Source organism: Pipra filicauda, unplaced genomic scaffold (assembly GCF_003945595.2).
Source record: "Pipra filicauda isolate LSUMZ 115617 unplaced genomic scaffold, ASM394559v2 scaffold405_size854913_pilon, whole genome shotgun sequence".
NCBI lineage: Eukaryota > Metazoa > Chordata > Aves > Passeriformes > Pipridae > Pipra > Pipra filicauda.
Window position 1 is genome coordinate 221,452 of NW_024104538.1, and position 13,701 is coordinate 235,152.

Consider the following 13,701-nt stretch of genomic DNA (forward strand, 5'->3'; position numbering starts at 1 on the left):
GCAAAAACGCTGCTATCAGTTCCCTTTATAAAGTTGTGCAGGTATAAAGAAAACCGTTGCAAGAAATACTCTTAGCTTGGAGTTTAAATGTAGGTCTACTTGGCTATCTCCACGGGGAGGTAGGGTGACCATAACAAAATTAATTTTTATGTATATATACATAGCATCTTGCCTATAGAGAAAAAGGTGATTAAAATTCTGGGTTTATATTAATTAGGTTTGGATTAGGTTTAACACCTACTGTGCATTTACAGAGATAACAATGTGACATACAAGACAGTGAACCAGAATCAATATTATCCTTAGCACTGCAATGTCTTGTCCTTGCTCTCCTCCAGTCCTCACCATTTCAGTGCAGCACCCCATTAACTGGGATATATATGAAAATTATTTGAATAATTTGCAAGAAAATTAAATGAAGAGTCTTCAATAACCGTGCTTTGCAATTCTCAGATATGCTGTCACTGAAGATCATAATTGGCTTTGGTATTCTATGATCTTGTGCACTAAACTCAAAGCCTGAAATGAGGCAGAGCAGTGCAACAGCTCAGCATTCCTGTGGGTATAGATGCACCACCAACATCATGTGCACATAATCCACCCACCTACCCTTTTTCATTCCAAAAGTGCCTGTTTCCTCACACAGTTATTACTCCCACTTGAGTTTGCCCTTCCTCTCACAGCTTCAATCTTAACATTAGCTGATTTCTGGACAGACTACAAACAACTGTTTCCCTTTGGGCATTAAATACCATTTAGCATGCTTTTTTCCTTTAGGAAATAACTAAACCTAATAGTGTTAAAAATACCCCAAAATAGTCAGACAATTATAGGAATGAACTTGGAAATTTTTACTACTCTTAAGTGCACCTAACACATAGTACATTCTTGTATACAGGCAAGTTTTTTAGTTGCAAAATTCAGAATGAATATATCAGTTTAATTTACACTGAAAATAGTAGTTTTAATTCCACCAGTTCACTCTGTGATCATTGTAGTAGTAGTTAGGCCTTTTTTTTGGTTACCTAATGCTTTGTGGTTTGTTCAGATGAAGACTAGTCCTTACTGTCAGAGTCTTTTCACATAGAATGTTTCCAGTAAAACCACCTCTTGATAACAGCACCCTAGGAAAAAACCCTTCTGCTAACCCTGATAAGGGGAGAAGTTTTGATTTCAATCTTGATGATTCTCACCATCTGGCTCCATTCAAATTGGCAATAAATTAAACTAACTTTCTCCAACTTGAGTCCGTTTCACCTGTGATGGTAGTTGGTAAGTGACCTCATCTTTATCTCAACCCACAAGGTTTTTCTTCTTACTTTTTTCTCCTGTTCTGTTGAGGAAAGGATATGAGAGAGCAGCCAGATAGCCAGCTGAGGTTGACCCATCACAATGGGCTAGGCACAATCACTCAAGTTTTTGCAAGGAGAAATTCTATACCTTCACTATTCTGAAATAAAATCCTTGGCTTCAGCATCAAATTTCCTTCACTAAGTCTCTTTCAGTAATACCAAAAGGATCTATAGTTCTTGTTAGAAACCATAATTCTCTGAAAACGATACAATACAAAAACACATGCAGTGGCACAGTATTTTTTTCCCAAGAAAAGAAACCTATTCTTTTTTGTTCTTTAGCCAGTGAAATACACACTTTTAAAGTTCTTAATGTTGGAGAAAGGCAAAAATGTACTTTGTGTCAGTGCTGGCCCACTTTCCACTTCTTCTACATTGGTTATCGAGTTCTCATTATTTCCTGGTCTCTCAGTTATTTTTTTCCAGTTTCACTTATGTTGGTTTTCTTTATTTGTCTTTTAAAAACTAGTCTTTGGGTATGTTCTCCAGTCATACATAAACAATTCTGAATAGTTCACTCAAACAAATCCAGACGTCTACATGTTCAAACTCCATACAATTTCTCTGTCTTTTTATGGTGTATTTATGCAATATATTGACTTGCAAAAATAATTGTCCCTCAATGCTTTCACCAAAACTCTCTGTTCCTTTCTTTCAGCTTACACAGAAGTTAGTGTGATAATGCAGCAAACAGGCTCACTACAATGACCCTGACTAAGAAACACTTCCTTCTTTTTCTTCTTTTGTTTTCATTGATCAGTAAAGAAACTTTTCATCCTACAATGAAATCCACTCCCTTACTTCTAGGAGGTCATTGTGAAAAGTAAGCATAATGACAAATCTAAGACATATCTATTATTTTCCATAAAAATAATTTAAAAATCTCTGTATTCTCTGTAGTGCTATTAAACATAAAAGAAGACAGAATCCAGGACTATGTGGTAGGGTAGCAAAAGGCATGCTAGCCTTGAATGTCTCATTTCTGATATTATAGTCACTCTACACTTGAAATCCACCTTACACATAGACATTGTTCTCCTTAATCTTTTTATGCAAGCAGCAACATCAGCAAAAGCCTACCATGAAAATCTTATTGCAAATTTCTTTTTACAGCCCTAACTTCCTGATGTTTTTGAAATGCTAGTGTAATTGAGAAGGGGTTGGAGTATTCTGTGTACTTTTCACTGCAAAACACTAATATTTCCAAAGTCAGAATGAAGGGCTATTTATGACATAAAAGTTACAGCCAACTGCTGCTATCAGTATCTCAAAATATAATCAGACTGCATGAAATGTGCTCTATGGCCTCTGTGGTGCATAGTTTTATACTATTAAAAGTAGCTTAGAAATAACGGAAACTGATATTGATGGGATCTGTTCTTGATTGAGCACAACAAGGCAGATAGGAATGCTTAAGGAAACTGAAACAATAATAAAAGTAAATTAAAGATCCAGTTGCAGGCTGCAGATGACTCTTATTTCTCCTACCACATTTTCAGTAAAGACTTGGCAGGCTAGTAAACTTAGCATCTTTAATGGCCTTCTGAATATGTAAGCTATGATGAAGCAGACTTAACTGAATAATTGTTTCAGGCTGCTAAACTACAAAAAGTAGTGTGACTGCATTGACTGAGAAGAATAAGCCAGAAATTGTCCTACTGGATGCAAAAATTTAATAATTGTTAGGAAGTGCTTATAGGCAGATATATTAACAACTATGTTCAAAACAAAGCAGGACAGGACAAAAGGACAGATGAATAAAATGTAGTCTTTGTATTAGCCAGAGTGCAAATTTTCACATGCTGCATAATGTTACATAGAAAGAATTAAAGAAAAGACTGTAAATTATGATCATTCTCAAGCCTCAGACATCAATGTTTAAAATCCATACACAAAGTAGTGTACATCTGCATAGATCAGAATATGGAGAGCTATAAATGGATACAACATGGATGGAATTTCTTGCTTATACAGTAGGATTACAGCACGAACTAAATGAAAAGATTGTTTCTCCATTTCACTACCAAAATTAGAAAAAAATAGCATAACAAAATTAATTTTCAACAAAACCAAAATGTGTTTTGTGCAATTTTTCTTAGAACTTTGAGGTCATTTCTAGCTTGATTCTTAAAGTAACTTTTCAACATCATGGGGTCTACAATTTATTACAAATACCTATATGAGGTATGTAAGTATAGTCAAGTTCAGTGCAATACTAGTAATTTGTTACATGGATGCTTGTTTTGTTCAAGGGATCAGTTTGGGTTTTTATGTTTTATATACATATGAATATGCACTTAGATTTTTGTATTGCTTCTGTCTCAGATATACCTCACTGTTCTGCTTCTAACACTGAAGAACTTAACCAAAAACAAGTTTTAAAACAGATGTTTTTAATTACAGCAAAACCCATACTCTACTGCACTACAGCTATCAGAATTTTGCCTAACTTACTGAGGAAAAACCCACAGCGGTTCAGTCCAAACCAAAGATTTCTTTTAGATTTTGCTGCGATCCATGGAAACAGTCTAGAGAGGCTACATCTACATTGCATTGTTACATTGTTACTGAGAGCTGCCACAGTAGATTTCTACAAATCTCAAGGGACTTGCCGACCACATAAGTCTTGTCCCAGCATGACAATACAAGTGGTATGTTCAGGACTGGCACGTGCCCTGCTGCTTCTTGCACTGTCTCTCACACCCTTCAAACATTTGTTCTCCCCTAAGACATTTGCATCAGATAAAAGGTGCATTTAAGAATTGCTGCTAGGCTCCTGTCTTTAACCAGCACAGTTGCAAATACTGAGAAAGATGTGCTTATGTGTGGCTGCTTATTGCTGGCACTATTCCTGCTTCAAAATGGATCTCAACTTGAGCAAGAGAAAGAAGTCTGACACTCAGTGTTGGCTTTGGCTCTACCTCATTTAGGTCAAGAAATCTGTTGGGCTTAACACAGATGAGCAAATCTAGGAGAGAGAAGGAATGCAGGACAATGTGGACTTCAAGATGGCAGCAGAGAAAAAAGAATCCTTTTCAGTAGGTTTAACCAGGAGTTAAATGAGCTTACATGGCCACTGCAGAGACCAATAGTTGCAAGATAGATATTGAAATTCTTGCATGGGTCAATCTGTGGATACCCATGCACAGGTTCTGTACTGACATTTATGTTCTGGCCACTCTGACGGAGACAAATAATCAACTGAGAGAAGACAGGTGAATTCAAGTATCATGTCTTACAAAAGTAACCTATTGTTCAGAACACTGCTGCAGCAGGGCTCAGCACCTGATGTCTCTGCTTCTCGATCCCTTCCAAACATCATTTGTGCTGTGGTTTGAAAACACATGCCAACATGGCTGAGGCTTTCCACATATCTGGCATAACTTTAAATATACTGCATAAGGTCACTGAGGGACTTGTGGTGTACCCGAAGGTGATTGGGAGGGGAATCTGGCAGTAGTTATCTTCATGACCACAGAGAATATAATCATGGATATGGTGTAACTACAGAGCACTTGTCAGCTGTGCTGTGAGATTTTTGTTCTTTCCCAGAAGTCAACTGCTGTTGTAAGACATGAAGTGAAGATAATGACTTCTTTTTCCATGTCTGTGCAGGTGCCACCCAAAGAGGAAGGAGACAGAAACTGAGTGCAAGGTCTATACCACTTGCCCTGGATGCCAGAGTACCTTTAAATCTGGTCCCCCATAGCCTGTATTTGGAAGCTTGAAGAGACACAGTTCACCTGAATGTGTGCATATGGGAGGACAAGGATCTGATCTCCAAGAACTTCAGGGATAGATTAAAAAACTGTTTAACATCTGACAGAGAGCCTGGATAGCCAGTTTTAAGAAAACAAACTCCAGGCTTAGAATCAACAGAACTCAGAAATCAACTAGGAACATATCAAAGGCTGCTAGAAGAATCAGATAAGCTCTAGCTTGGGGTTGAATGTATCTACGGGTGATTTTTGGTATTGAACAATCTGAAACTGGATGCCAAATGTCACAGAATCACAGAATATGCTGAGTTGGAAGGGACCCATCAGGATCACTGAGTCCAACTCCTGGCCCTGCACAGGAGTCACACCATGTGCCCGAGAACTTCTTGAACTCTGTCAGGCTTGGTGCTGTGACCACTTCCCTGGGGAGCCTGTTCCAGTGCCCAACCACCCTCTGAGGGAAGAACCTTTTTCTAATATCCAAACTAAACCTCCTCTGACACAACTTCAGGCCATTCCTTCAGGTTCTGACACTGGTCACCACAGAGAAGAGAACAGTGCCTGTCCCTTTACTTCCCCCTGTGAGGATGTTGAAGATCACAATGAGGTCTCCCCTCAGTCTCCTCCAGGCTGAACAGACCAAGTGATCTCAGCCACTCCTCATACGGCTTCCCGTCAAGGTCCTTCACCATCTTTGTTGCCTTCCTTTGGATGCTCTCTAAGAGCTGAATATCTTTCTTATATTGTGGTGCCCAAAGCTGCACACAATATTCAATGTGAGGCCACCTCAGTGCAGAGCAGAGCGGGACAATCCCCTCCCTCAACCACCTGGCAATGCTTTTCCTCATGCCCCCCAGGACACGGTTGGCCCTCCTGGCTGCCAGGGCACTGCTGACTCATATTCAACTTGCCATACACTGGGACCCCCAGTTTTTGTGGCACTGCTTTCCAGTATCTCATTCCCCAGTCTGTACATGCATCCGGGGTTCCCCCACCCCAGATGCTGAATCCAGCACTTTCCCTTGTTGAACTTTGTATGGTTGGTGACTGCTCAGTCGTCTGATTTGTCGAGGTCTCTCTGTGGGGCCTCCCTGCCTTCAAGGGAGTCAACAGCTCCTCCCAATTTTGTATCATCTGCAAACTTTCTAAATGCCCTTCCAGTCCTTTGTCCAAGCCAATTATGAAGATGTTGAGGAGCACAGGGCCTAAGATGGAGCCCTGTGGAACCCCACTAAGGAAAGGTCTCCAGCCTGATGTTCCCCCATTCACTATTACTCTCTGTGCTCGACCCATGAGCCAATTGCTCACCCACCACATGCTGTGTTTATCCAGCTGTAGGCTGGGAATTTTGTCTAGAAGGATCCTGTGAGAGACAGTATTGAAAGCTTTACTGAAATCCAAAAAGATTACATCAGCTGGCTTCCCTTGATTACCTAGGTAGGTTACCTTGTCATGAAAGGAAATCAGGGCTGATAAGCAGGACTTTCCTCTCAGGAAGCCGTGCTGGCTGTGATCAATCAACCTAGCATTGTCTTGCAGGTGTTTTTCAATCCTTCCCAGAATAATCTTCTCCATTACTTTTTTCCAGGCACTGAAGTGAGACTGACAAGCCTGTAGTTATCAGTGTCCTCCTTTTAGCCCTTCTTGAAAATCAAGACAACATTTGCTTCCAGTCTGCTGGGACATCTCTGGAACCCCAAGACTGCTCAAAAATCATTGAGAGAGGTTTTGTGATGACAATTTGAAATTAAAAAACCTCATGCTAATACCTTAATTTCTCCTTCTGATAAATTTCAGACATCCTGTCAAATAAAGAAGGGAGCTCTTTTTCACATTATGGTATTTGAAATAATCAAAACTTGTACATAAAATTATTACTGCCATCATCAGCTTACAATTTACCAGAAATCTTAGCAATGCATTGACTATTTTCTTTTAGAAAACAGAATCTCTTCCCATATCTTTTGAATACTGTGATTTCATAAACTAAAAGGTAAAATGAGGTTAAAATATACTCACTTATTTTACTTCTCACTTCATTTAGCTTTTCTCCAAGGCATTTAACTTCAGCAAACCTGTCAACGCAAGGATAATGATACAGAATTATTCTAAAGAACAACTAGTGAAAACTAGTCAATCACAATAAAATACTGAATTACTCAGTACTAATTTTTGATTGGTAAGTAGAAGTAATTGGAAACAATTTTCCATTAGAAAGATTATCCGGTCCAAGAGAAACCTTTCTGAAAGAAATCATGCAACAGATAAGTTTACTAGACAGACAAAACCAATGTATTTGACTTTTTAAGTTTTAAAAACTATGGTATCTCAACTCTAATGACTGGATTCTCTTAAATTTACTACACCACAGTATTATTCTTAATATGTTACTTTACTTGCAATGTTTTAACAAACAGTGATATAAAAGTAAAACTAAAAAATAACCCAAGCAAATTAAAACAGAACAATTGAAAGTATTAGAACTGCTCACTAGGAAATTTCAAATTTCAGCCTGTAATTAGCATATTGCCGATGAACACTGTGCTGTGTGGAAATATACATCCTAGTCACTAAGAAACCTCTCAAGCAGAAAATGTGAGAAAACTAAATGATGCTGTTCTTCTACAGATAGCCACTAAGTGAATGCAGACTTTCAGTTGATATTCAGCAGGTTGAGAAGGATGGAAACGAATGAATCAATCAGTCTTTGGAAACTCTCTTTTTCTAGAACGCAAATAGCTTGACCTCAAATCAAAACTGGAAATAAGTGGGAAATTCCCTCCAGGTATGTTTCTGAATGAGTTCACTGACCACTTCCTCATTATATTCAAATAATGAAATCTTCACATGGTATGTAAAATATTCTGATGATCAGAAGTTTCTTTTTTAGCTTGCAACAGCTCACTGTATGTCTTGCTTCTTAGGAAATGTGTCATATCTAAATGTATTCTTAAAAAACAGCTATCCACTGAGCCTTAAAAATTTATATTCTCTACATTTCTTACAGTCTGCTAGCACTTGATGCCTACTCCTTTTGTGCTTTTCTTCTGTCCGTTTTCTGATGTTTCACAGTAGTTGCTGTCATAATTATTCTCTTATACTTATTTAATTTGGTACTATATAAAACTGTCAGGAAAAATCAGGTTTAGGACATATCAGGTTTTCAAATGCCAAACATATTGTGCTGTAAAAATAATGACAATTACTTCAGTGTACAATGGTAAAGTCCAAGGAGGCACTGAGAGAACTGAGGCTATTTCAAGAAAACATCAATTGTAATAGTCTAAACAGTAATAGTTTAAAATTTAGAATGATGATTTGCTGCACTGTGACATTTGTTGTAGGACATCAAGATTAACATGAAACTCTCAGTTGTTACTTGTATGTGTACAAGTGGAACCTTGCAGAATGTGGAGGCAGAACTCTATTAAGCAAGACTTCAGGTGATCTGGAAGAGTCTTGCTCTAGACAAAGTAACTGAGGAAATCCACAAATTGTACTTCTGTCTAACTCAAATAATGGCAAAATAGAGTAAATAACCTCCCCCCCCCCCGAGAGGTGGGGTTTGAAAAACTGCCCCTTCTCAACTCGTCAATTTCCCTGTAAAACTGGAAGGAGTTAGAATTTCGGGTGCCTTCATTGGTATCTGCTCACAAACATACACTTTCAAAGCTGAATTCAACAAGACTAAATGGCTGGAGCTGGACGGTTCCTCAGCACTTACTCTTTCTTACATAAAGAAGGCAGAAGCCTTTGAAGCATCTGTGAGACTTTATATAAGCTTATTCTACTGGTGTTGACTTAGAGCCGCAAACAGCCATTGAAGAGTGTGTAAATATCAAAGGGAAGAAACCCCAAAGTACCTCCTCTTTCTTTCTCTCAGGTCCCACGAACCAAATAGCAAGTTCCTCAATAACTTAATTTTTGAGGCAAATCTCATGTTGACTATTAACTCTGATTCATGTTCACAGAGAGATTTATCCAGACAAGTTGAAGCTATCTATCTATCCAGTCCCTATTCATAGGCTACTGCCAATTGTTGAATGGATCATGCATGTTTCTCAAACACCATAGTTTATAAACTAGCACAATAACATAAACTGAAATTTGGCATTAATGTATGACAGTCCAATGGATTCCATCTGTGACTATGAGTCAGTCTAACAAAATAAACCAGGTAAAGACATAAGATTTGGCTCTAATATTAAAAGGTAAAAAGCTATTTTGATACTCTTCTAATTAAAAAAAAGGTGATATTATCTAACATTAAGCTGATATTGCTATGAATATTGACGAGTGAACAATTATATATTGTAAGCTGAAAAAACTTCCTGTGTATCTTACATGGAGACCACTCAACAGAAAGGCTGAAGTTGACAAATCATGGCTTCTATTACCTACAAGATAAATACTCCATGATGAAACCCTAAAGTGAATTTAGCCACTGATTTCAGTGGAACAAGCATTTTTGGCAAAGATTTCACTCTTTGAATGCAAGTGCCAGTAATTTAAAAATAAACTTCTTGAAAAACAAATCTCTAACTCATAATGTAAACCAAGACAAACTCAGAGGCTGTCTAATAAGACAGTGGAGACATTTAGTGAATTAAATGAACATTCACTTGTTTTTAATTATTAGAAATTACAACAACAAGTGACCTAAGTGAAACTCATCCTTTCCATGAAACTTGCCCATAGGTATTGAAAAAAACAAGTTAGTTGCTAACCAGCTGAAACACAGAAAGCAAGGAAAGAAGAAAATGGAAAATAGTGGATAAAACAAAATGGAAACTAGATTTACATCACATCTGTAAGCTCAGTAGAACTTTACTACTGGAAATACTGGCTAAGATGGGGCTTAAAAGCTTCGTGCAATCTGCAATATTACACTGGAATGGCTCATATGGGAAGATTTTTTGATAGTATATTTCACCAGAAAATGAGATGTATTTTTCTCCTCCTCAGAGAAACAATCCGAAGCGAACATGGTTATGTTGAGAAATAGAATGTTATTAAGTTCTCTGGAAGTCAAGTATAGGAAGTCCAAATTGCAGAAATCTGATTCTGTCTGGGCATAAACACATGGTTTTTTGGTGTTTTGTTTTGTTTAGTTTTGGCTTGGTTTTTTTTAAGCAGGGAAGAAGTTATTAATGTACAGAAGAAAAATAAAAAATAATTGGTTTGTATTAACTGTAAAGTAAGCTGTAGAAGGTCACCTTTTTTATCTTACAAAGGTACTCCTCATAGGCAACTGTCCTAATTGGATAGCTTGAAACTATTTTCTTTCACTTGAACAGTAATGAGCTTCATAAAGAAATTATCCTTAACCATATCAGACTTCCCACCTTTTAAATCCAGAGACAGTACTGAGCTACAGTACTAAGCTACTGCCTCTTTGAAGAGCTCTGAAGCAGAAGGTGAAAAGCTTTATTCAAACCCAGAATTTTTCTTATACATATATATATATTTTTTTTAACAAAACAAATGTTTTCAGTATTTGATTTAACCAAATGACTGCTTTTGAGCATTTATACAAGGGGAGTTACAGAAAAAAATACATGTATACTGTATATGTATGACCATATATAGTCACATCTATATGAATAATTTCACAGCCCAAGCAACAGTTGTGACCTTCACAGTGAAACTTCCAATTAGGCTCACTGACAGTTCACCATTCAATTAAGAATGATATAATGCGCACTCGATGTCTTACTGAGATGTACCTGGGACTCCTGAGGCAATAGGAACCAACAGGGAAACACCAGTGAAATACCTCAAAGGAATTAAGAAGTGCCCCTCTAAGAAGGTGACATGGTCAACAGTCCAGCTGAGGTGCCTTTGCACCAATGCACGCAGTGTGGGCAGCAAACAGAAGCTGGAAGCCACTGCGCTGCTAGAAAGCTGTGATCTAGTTGCTATTACTGAAACTTGGTGGGACAAATCCCATGACTGGAGTGTGGCTATTAATGGCTACAGGTTGTCAGAAGGAACAAGAGAGGAGGAGGGGTGGAGGGGTTGCTCTCTACATCCAGAGGAGGATTGAGTGTGAAGAGCTGTCTCTGAAGAACAGACACGTGCAGGCTGATAGCTGATGGGTAAGAATCAGAGACCGAGGCAACAAAGGGAACCTTGTGGTCGGTGTCTACTCCTTGATCAGGCCTCCTGATCAAGGAAAGCCTATTGCCAAAGCCTTCTTGCTCTGGCTACAGGAGGCATCACATTCACAGGCTCTTTTCCTGCTGAAGCACTTCAAACATGCCAACATCTGCTGAAAAAGTAGCATGGCAAGCTGTAGGCAATCCAAGAGGTTCCTGGAATGCACTGAGGATAACTTCTTAAGCAAGGTGGTGGGGGGATGCAATATTGGATCTATTGGTCACCAGTGTAGGTACACTAATTGGGGATCTCAAGACTGGAGGCAGCCTGAGCTGAAGTGATTATGCACTGGTGGAGTTCATAGTCCTGGAGAGATATGGGTCAGGCAAAGAGTAAAGTTAGGCTCCTAAATTTTAGGAAAGCAAAATTCCAGCTCTTCAAGGAGTTAGTTAATAGCATCCCCTGAGAAACTGCCTTCAGGGACAAAGGAGTTAAACAGAGCTGGCAGATCTTTTAGAATGGTTTCCATGAAGTGCAAAACTTCTCAATCCCCAGGAGAAAGAAATCAGGCAAGGAAGGCAAGGGACCAGCACGGCTCAGTTGAGACCTGCTGATCAATCTAAAGGGCAAGAAGGAAATGCACAGGCAGTGGAAACAAGGAGTAACCTAGGAAGAGTATAGTGGTGCTGCCTGGTTGTGTAGGGATGGAGTCAGGAAAGCCAAGGTGCAGCTGGAGTTGAACTTGGCAACAGATGGGAAGAATAATAAGAAGGACTTCTACAGGTATGTCAGTCAGAAAAGGAAGCTCAAAGAAAGTATACCCCTCCCTGATGAACAAGACTGGCAAACTGGTAACAATGGATGAGGAGTGTCACGGTTTGAGATAGCCCCAAAATCCAATTCCCCAGTCCTATCCCCCTGCCACATCTCAACCTAGTGAGAGATGATTCTTTCCAGACAAAACACACCAGACTCCAAAAGGGGGAAAGGGAATATATTACGATGACTGTACAAATAAATATTATAGTACATTATACACACAATCACAACTATCTCTACCATGACATATAGTATTTACAATGGATCAGATCTCTTCTCCCCTCCAAATAAAAGTCCAGGAGGGAAAGAAGGACAGATCCCTTCCAGTCTCAAAGCAGGAGTCTCTTCTAAGGCAGCAGTCTGTCCTCTCCACATGCATGCAGCAGCTGATAGCTGGATTTCTGCCAGCACTCAAGAGGGGGTATCCAAGCTCCCTCGGCCCCCTTGACGCAGGCAAAGGGGTCCTCCTCCGTGGGCTACATCACCCCAGGCAAAGGTCGTTCCACCACGGTCATATCACAAGACGCAGGGGGGTCTTCGTGACGGTCTGGTATCTCCAGGAGATTCAAGCTCCTTGCAGGGCCTCTGTGCCCTGCTTCAGGCTGTGAGCTTCTTTGTAGCTTGCAGCAAGGGAGGGCCCCCAAGACCAACCTCCCACACTGTCCTGGCTCAGCTCTCAGGATGACTGAGCTTCTCAGCTCCTCTCTCTCTCTCCGCTGCTGCATGTCCAAAACTCTTCTCCAAAATAGGAGTCCATGTACTCCTTCTCTCTCTAGGAGGGGTCTCCAAGGGAGTTTGGGGGGGTCTGGTACAGTCTTACCCCCAAAAACTCTGTAGCTCTGCTGCGGACTCTCCTTCTCGGCTCTCTGACACAACTCGGTGTCTTCCTTATTCATTTTTATCTCTGCTGCTTCTCCGGTTCAGTTCTTACCTGTCCTGGCTCTCAGCCAGAGTCTCCGGACGCTGCGTCTCTGCTTTCTGCTCTGTCTCCGCTGCCCACAATGGAGAAAACATCTCCCAGCTTAACTACAGACACTTAGCCCAGTCTAACACTGTTCCAAGTCTCTGCAGTCCCCCCAGCTGGGGGCTGGAGGGGGTAGAGCCCTCCAAGGGGCTCCGAGCCCCTTCCTCGTGGCTCACAACACGGCCACCTCTCTTACAACCAACTACAACTCTTCTCTTCCGGTCAGCTTGTGGAATGTTTACATTTTGCAGGAGTGCCCATTGGACAAAACTTCAAAACTTCCAGGGGTTTCCACTCCTTGGGGTCTACCACTACAGGAGAAGGCTGATGTACTTGATGACCTTTTTGCTTCAGTCTTCATTGGCAATTTCTCTTCTCACACCGCTTAAGTGGATGGACTGCAAGACAGGGACTAGAGGAGCAAAATCCCTACCACTGTAAGAGAAGATCAGGTTCATGACCACCTGAGGAAACTGTACACAGGTCTATGGGACCTACAGGAATTATGAACCGTCAGGCTCATCTCTGTGCCCGGGAAAATCATGGAATAAATCCCCCTAGAAGCTATACTAAGGCACATGGAGAACATGGACGTGATTCAAGACAGCCAGCATGGCTTCAGCAAGGGCAAGTCCTGCCAGACCAACCTAGTAGCCTTCTGTGATGGAATAACTACATTTCTGGAGAAAAGAAGGGCTGTGGATGTTGTCTATCTTGACTTCTGTAAGGCCTTTGACACAGTCTACCA

At 40.1% G+C, this 13,701-nt stretch overlaps 1 protein-coding gene across 2 annotated transcripts in view; it reads right to left on the minus strand.

Moving 5' to 3' along the window:
• KIF6 (kinesin family member 6) overlaps window positions 1-13,701 on the minus strand; it is a 158,308-nt gene that overhangs the window by 48,189 nt on the left and 96,418 nt on the right. For both annotated transcript variants that reach the window (XM_039385334.1, XM_039385333.1), the window contains exon 15: window positions 7,091-7,146. In XM_039385334.1, coding sequence (XP_039241268.1) covers window positions 7,091-7,146 — 56 coding nt within the window. The remainder of the gene's footprint in view (window positions 1-7,090; window positions 7,147-13,701) is intronic.